This window comes from Coloeus monedula, assembly GCF_965178545.1.
Source record: "Coloeus monedula genome assembly, chromosome: 7".
NCBI lineage: Eukaryota > Metazoa > Chordata > Aves > Passeriformes > Corvidae > Coloeus > Coloeus monedula.
The window spans coordinates 25,052,643-25,059,578 of NC_138787.1; the positions used below are offsets into that span (position 1 = coordinate 25,052,643).

Genomic DNA, 6,936 nt, shown 5'->3' on the forward strand with positions numbered 1-6,936 from the left:
TGTCGTGCTCCGGGGAGGGGGCTGGGAAAAACTCATCTGCTTTGTTTTTAATGGAGCTAATTATCCCTGTAATCGCCCGCCAAAGAGAGAAAAAGGGGTGCAGGACCCCTGGCAGCTGCTGTCCATGTGGTTTTGCTGCCAGACTCCAGCCTTCCCTGCCGCTGACTTCTGCCTGCACCCTGACTTTCTGGTTCTTTACACTGTTGATGTGGAGCAGTGCTTTTCTCTGTGTTTTAGCAGACCTGTTCCTCTCTATTCTTTATAATTTTTGCTCTTGGGTTCCCCCTGCCCGTTTTTAAATGATGTGTAGATAGATTTTTGTGAAATTAAAACCTCTTTATTAACCCTCTATTGATTTGGAATCTTATTTCTGCTGGCTCTTGCTGGGCACTACACCTTCGCCTCCCCTTTTGCATTGGGACTTGCTCGGTTGCCTGGGAACATCCTGTGTGTGTTCAGTGCCCCTCAGCACACGTCCATCCTGGCTCCCCTGGCGGAGATATGGCCCCATGGGGGACACCCCAGTGCCTCTCAGCATCCCTGTAGAGCCCAAGTAGAAGGGAGATGCCCTCCTCCCCTCCTGGGTCAAGGACAAGTGCTCCCTGGTGTGTGTCCCCACAGACACACTGTCCCCTCATTTACCTTTGGTACCACACGTATTTACTGCAGTTCAGGTGATAAGGGAGGGAGTGGCTCCAGCTGTATACTGGACCTTTAGCCTGGAGCTGCGGGTGCCGGGATGGGAGAGTCCTGGCTCCCTGAGCATGCCCAGCCTGTGCCTCACCTCTGAGCACAGCAAGGACAAAAGAAGGCCTCAGGGGAAAGGATGTGAGGGTCCTTCCCTGTGCTGCTGGTGCCCAGTCAAGACCTGTGTCTTCCTCTGTGCTAGCTCTTTACCAAATAACCCCCACATTTGGGGCTAGGCCCTGGGGTTGGAGGGGAGAGACCACAGGCCTGTTTTTAAAATTAATTTTATTTACTAAAAAGCTGGGATTGTCCCTGGGCCCAGGCTCCTGCCCTAGAAGAGTCCTTTGTCCTTCTTGAGCTTCTGTTGTTTCCACAAGGGCAGGTTGCTGAAGGCGGAGCGGTTCATGCCAAAAACAGCCTGGAAGTCCCCATCAGAGAGGTGGTCCTGGGGCCAGAGAAAGGAAGCTGAGCTGAAGAACTTGGGGGGGGCTTTCCCTGTCTCCCCTTCCACCAGCCCCCTGGCCTCAGCTTACCTCCTTCCTGCTGGGATCCACACCCTGGGGCAGGTCCTCGGCTGAGGTGTTCACCAGCACATCCAAGGGGAAAGTCTCCAGTTTGGTGGGGACGAGGGTGGTGGAGGCAGTGAAGACCTCTTGCTTGGATGTGAGCACCTATTGGGGGTGCAGAGTCATGTCAGGGCCTGGCCTGGGCATGGAGGCACCAGGCTGGCTCCAGGTGCCTCCTCACTAGAGAATCTGTCCTTGCAGCTCCTCCTGGCACCCTGCGAAGGGGATGGGGGGGGCTTTCTGTGCCCCCACCCAGCCCAGTTGTCCTTCTCCTTGTGCCACTTACTGAGGTGAGCTCCCCAAAGCTGCTGTCATCACCCAGCTCAGCTCGCAGCGTCTCATAGGATTTCTTGTCCTGGGAAGGAGATAAAAGTGCTCAGCCCCTCAGCAGGGGCAGGGGTCAGGCAAGCTGCTGCCCACACCCTGGAGATGCTCGTGAGGCCAGACCCACATCTGGTCCCATCTGAAAGGGACTCCCTGGTCTTTCAAACCCCCTCCATGACTCACGTCCCAGTTGAGAGGGTCCCAGGCCAGGAACCAGCCGGTGAAGGTGGGGGGCTCATAACCTTGTTTCACCACAATGATGGGGGTGTCAAGGTCACGCCCACTGGGGTGGCTCCGCAGGTACTCCTGTGCCATCACTGCTGCCGCCTCCTTCTCTGCCTCACTGGCGCCTTTCCCAATCCAGAAGAAAACCTGCAATAAGGTTACCATGTCCACCACTGGGGTGAGATGGAGCCCTCTGGGGCCATGGTTGGAGGCACATGGGCCCTGTCCCTGGGGAAGAACACTGGGAGTCCATCCTCAGCATTCCCTGGAGCAAGAATGCTGGAAAAAAACGTCATGGGGCCACGTATAGGCAGGTTTCCAGCCTCTCACCCCACCAACTGTGGCTGATGCAGGTCCTCCAACCCTGGGAACATCAGCTTGTGGGATCAAAGGTCTGTCCCCCACTCCACGATCCCCCAGCTCACCTGGTCCCAGGCATCTAGTAGGTAAACATCATTCTCGTCCAGGTCATCCTGGGTGAAGTCTATGATCTCCGTGGCCACGAAGGTGCCTGTCTTGTTGGAGCACTCAAAGAGTCGGGGGGACACAGAGGGGTTCTCGTCCTGCAGCCTGAGAGGGGTCAATGTGATGGGAATGAGGCTCACCCTTGGTTGGGAACTGGTGGCCCATCTTACCCCTGGATGTGGGTAGGGACAAGACTGGTACCTCTTGCTGCTGGCATATTGGGACTTGCCCCCCAGGGCCAGCCAGAACTCAGGTGGTTCCTGTCCTTCTGCAACCACTGGCTTCTCCATCTTGGAGATTATGTCAGCCACAGCCTTGGCCATCTCACGTTCATCCCCGCTGCAGCCCTGCCAAGCAAGCACAGCTGCTCTGTCACTGGCCCAGGCCAAAGAGGAGGAAGAGGAGGTGGGGACACTTCTTTTGGGGGTGGCAGCACCCATGTCAGTGCCTGGCAGTACCCACCTTCCCATACCAGAGGTAGCAGGAGCTGGGGGTTTTGAGCACAAAGACGTCGTTGGAGTTGAGGGAGGAGGCGCGGACGGGCACCTCGAAGGCCTTGGTGTTGTACTCGTTGGTGCCGTGCACTTGGAAGAGGCGGGTGGAGGGTGTGGGCTCCGTGCTGCCCGCCCGTGATGTGCCACCCTGGGGGACAGGGACAGGAGGTCACCACCAGTGCCACGGTCTCACGCGCCTGCGCATGCCCCAGCAGCCCTGTGCTCACCGCGTACACCACCATCTTGCCCTTGAAGATGGCCATCAGATGGGCTGGCTCCTTGCCCATGGTGACGCGGATCTGCACGGGCTCGTTGTTGTACTTCTGGTCCAGGGCGACGGCATGGTAGGCAGAGGCGGCCAGCTCATCCGTGCTGGCTTGGCGGCCCTGGGCAGGGCAGAGGGGGCTCAGCACCCATCTCAGCCCCCCTTTCCCTCTTGGGAAAAGGCAACTCTCGTGGTGCTCCCAAGGGGCAGAGCACCCCCAGTCCAGGGAGATACACCCCTGTCCCCCACCCATGGGACAGTGACCTGGAGGTCTCACCTGCCAGAGGTAGATGATGCGGTTCACCTTGGGCCCCACAAAATAGGTGTAGAGCAGCAGGTAGCAGTCCCCGCCATAGAAATGGCCCAGCCACTTCTTCTCTACGGGCACCAGTTCATTGTTCTCCACGCGCCAGACCTGGTGGGACAGGGATATACTGCTGTCAGGGTTGGTGCATCCTCCTGCCCTGCATACCCTGGACCCCACACCATCCCCTGGTAGAGCAAAGGGGGTGCCTGGGAGGGTCCCACATTCTTCCATGGCCACCCTACCTCCACTTCTCCAGATCCATCATCCACCATCTTCTGCTGGGCAGCCACCTGGGGCTTGGCGTGCAGTGTCGTGGCATCAAACTTCACCTGCTCCACCTTGGCTATGGGGAAGGGCAGAGGGGTGAGCCAAATCCCTCTGGCCATAGGGGCTCCCCACAGCCCATCCATCCCAATCCAAGAAGGCCTGCCACATTGGAAGGAGACACTCACCCACTTTGCCCACAGTGTGGGTCTTGCCCAACCCACTGCTCTGGTTGGGGAGAGTCCATTTTTGGAAGAGCTGCCTGAAGACAGCTGACTCGGACCCATCATTCTCTGTTTCCACGCTGGTGCTGTCTGGGTAGTTCTTGGCTTTGATGAAGCCCTGGTGAGACCCAAACACAGAGCGTGGGTGTGGAGTGCCTGGCACCCCAGGGAGCAGTCAGGCTGTTCCACAAGCCCCTAACCCAGCACCCACCAGCGCCCTGCTCATCGCCTGCTGCTTCTCCTCCTTGTTGGCATTCTTGCCCTTCCAGACGAAGATCCTGGTACCTCCTTGATCAAGGATGTAGCAGTCCTTGGAGAAGGGGCAACAATAGAAATTAGGACTTTAGGCAAAGTCCACCAAATTTGGCTTTTGAAGGATTAAAGCTGCCAAGGAAATTGGGCACCCCCAAGCAAGCCATGGGTGACAGACCTCGTGCAGGAGCATGTCTTGAGATAGGGGTTGAATTGCCACCTCTTGTATGACCAAGTTCCCGCTGGCATTGGAGATGCTGACAGGAGAAAAAGAGAGGAAAAAAGGGTTAGAAAATGGGTTGGAAAACCCCATCCCCATTACAGGGTGGTAGGGTTTAGTGGGGGTGTCCCCTCCCCATCCCCTTCCCCAGCCAGATCATGGCAGGGGTGGTGCCCAGGGACTCTCTTGCTGTGCCATGGTGGCAACCTGGTTTGTAGCTTGCCCTGCCAGGCAGCTCACTCATGGCCACAGGGAGGGACAGATGGGTGTCAGATGTTATGGGGCCACTGAGGGGCATTGCCACAGCATCTAAGGGTGATGCTTGCATGAGCATCTCTATTGGGCACCAATCCTCTTGGCACCAGGGATCCCTCTTGCTCCAATGGCACCCAAAGGACCTATCCCCACCCCCACTGTGGTCTTGACCTTTTCTTGGTGTCTGTCCATGGGGCTGGATGCAGCAGAGATGGTTGCTGGCTCCCTCTGGCACCATGGAAAATGCCCCCATGGGTAACCCACCCGAAGAACTCACTGGTAGAGCTTGAGGGAGGACTTGAGAATCTGGCCCACTTTGTCATCAGGGATGGCTGGCTGGATGTCCCTCTTCTCACCCAGCACATGCTTAAGGATCTTCATGAGTCCCGGTGAAGCATCCTCATCCTCACCATCCACTACGCCCACCTTGGCACGGCCCCCACGTTCCCGGTCCCGGATATCCTTGGCCAGGGTCATCGCCTGCAGCCAGGGGAGAAGGGATAAGCCCAGATCAGGAAGGCGGTGGCTGGTGACCCCCCTTCCTCCAGGAGGGGACACTGGGACCCCCTGGCCGTACCCTCAGCCTCTCGTTGCGGTTGCTTTCAGGGCCATTCCACTGGATGATGAGCTGGCCCAGGTCCAGCAGGAACACATCCCCTCTGTTGAAGCTTTTCCAGCTCATCTCCACCTGCAGCAAGATGGGATTGGGAAGGGTGGGTGTCGAGCAGCAGAACACTAGGTCCCCACGGCTTTGCAGCCCCACTCACTCAGGAATACAGGCCTCCAGCCTATATTCCTCCTCCCTACCCTGAGAGGGACTTCTTGGGGAGCGGTTGCTCTTAAGGCAAGGCAGCATCATCCCACACCCACTGTGCCCTGCTTGAAGGTAGCTGTGTCTTGGGGGAGCTCTGGCCTGATCCTGATACAGACTCCACACATTCCATGACTCACCTCTCCTGCCACCACGTTCTTCTTGCCCTTCACATGCAGCAGTCGCTGGACGTTGTAGGTGTTTGTCTCCACATGCTTCATGCCTGAGGCCACCCCACCCTTCTTATAGCTGGGAGGGGACAGACATGGTGTCACCCCTGGGTCCCCCTCCTCACACCACTGGAATCTCCCTCCCACCTCTGTGCACAGGGAGGTGTTCGGGGACCCCCATCCACACACATGGTAATGGATAGATGGAGCCCAGCTCCAGATCCTCCTCCTTCCTCCCCCACCTCACTGACACAGAGCTGTCCTATCCCCACTGGGGATGTCTCCACAGGACCCCTCCCCACTGTCACCCACCATGGGAGCTGGTCCCCAGGGGCGACCGACATACATGAGTCCGTGCTTGAAGTAGGTGCGGAAGGTCTCGCTCTCGTGTCCCTGGACCTCGCGGTGCTGCACGGCCACTGAGCCCAGGTGATCGTCCATCTGGGTGGTGTAGATGGCAGCTGCCCCCTGCTCATCCTGGCTTGACTCCTTGCCCAGCCAGTAGTGGATGTCATAGCTGAAGTTGCTCCCAGACTTGCGCGTCTGCAGGACACCAGTCCCCGCTAGAAGAGCCCCTGTGTCCCCAGGCCACACTGGCCAAGGACACCCCTCCCTGCCCCCTCAGGGCAGAGCCCATTCCCAGTTCCCTGTGTGACCCCTGACTGCCCTACCGACAGCAGGACGTAGCAATCCCCCTCGTGGAAGTTGCCGTAGCTTTTGGTAGGCACTGGCACCATCTCCATGTTCTGCAGAAGGAAGGGAGACATCAGCCCTGGTGGGGAATCCCCCCACCCCAGCTCCATGCACCCACTGTCCCCAGCACCAGCACTGCTGGGTTTAACCCTGGGTGCTGCACTGAGACCCCCAAACCCAGGTACTGAGGACACAAAGGGAGGATCTTCCCTCACAGAGGCCCCCCCCAAGCAGCCCAGTGATGCAGCCCCGTCCCCACCTCGATTCGCCATATCTGGATGCCCGGCGTGGTCTTGTTCAATGTCCTGGTGACTTTGGCGCTGAGCTCCACCATGGCGACAGGTACCACAGGCAAGGGGACCTGCCAGCATCGGCAACACCCTCGTTAATGGCTGGCAGTGTTATTAAGAGCTGGGACACAGCCAACCTGCTGTGCCACCTGCTTCCCTGCTTGCTCTGCAGAGAGCCCAGCTGTAAACCCCCTCTGTACGGAGCTGCATGGGGCGAGGGGACCCCCAGCACCGTGGTGTCAGGTCTGAGGGCACACAGGTGTGGCTGCCATCCCCTCAGCTTGGCTGGCACTGCAGTTAATGGGTCTGTACTGGGGTCCAGGGTGCACAGGTGCGCGGTCCCGTAAGTGCCCCCGTGCCCTGCCCTGTCTCCAATCATGGGACAGGGCTTGTACAGGGCACCCACAGCGCAGCAGCCGCAGCT

General features: G+C 58.5%; 1 protein-coding gene across 2 annotated transcripts; it reads right to left on the reverse strand.

The window, feature by feature from the left end:
• Positions 1 to 1,018: 1,018 nt before the first annotated feature.
• VIL1 (villin 1) lies at positions 1,019 to 6,556 on the reverse strand (the record flags this gene model as incomplete). 2 transcript variants are annotated; one of them, XM_082284793.1, is made up of 19 exons in its annotated part: positions 1,019 to 1,132; positions 1,221 to 1,358; positions 1,540 to 1,608; positions 1,761 to 1,949; positions 2,228 to 2,372; positions 2,469 to 2,606; positions 2,740 to 2,909; positions 2,989 to 3,147; positions 3,304 to 3,441; positions 3,576 to 3,676; positions 3,786 to 3,939; positions 4,033 to 4,131; positions 4,252 to 4,330; positions 4,826 to 5,028; positions 5,126 to 5,236; positions 5,500 to 5,608; positions 5,876 to 6,072; positions 6,201 to 6,275; positions 6,482 to 6,556. In XM_082284793.1, the coding sequence occupies 19 exons, from the start codon at positions 6,554 to 6,556 to the stop codon at positions 1,019 to 1,021; spliced, it is 2,463 nt and encodes an 820-aa protein (XP_082140919.1). The 2 variants fall into 2 exon arrangements, with proteins under 2 accessions (XP_082140919.1, XP_082140918.1); XM_082284792.1 differs by having other exon boundaries at positions 2,469 to 2,614; positions 2,730 to 2,909.
• Between the last annotated feature and the right edge of the window lie 380 nt (positions 6,557 to 6,936).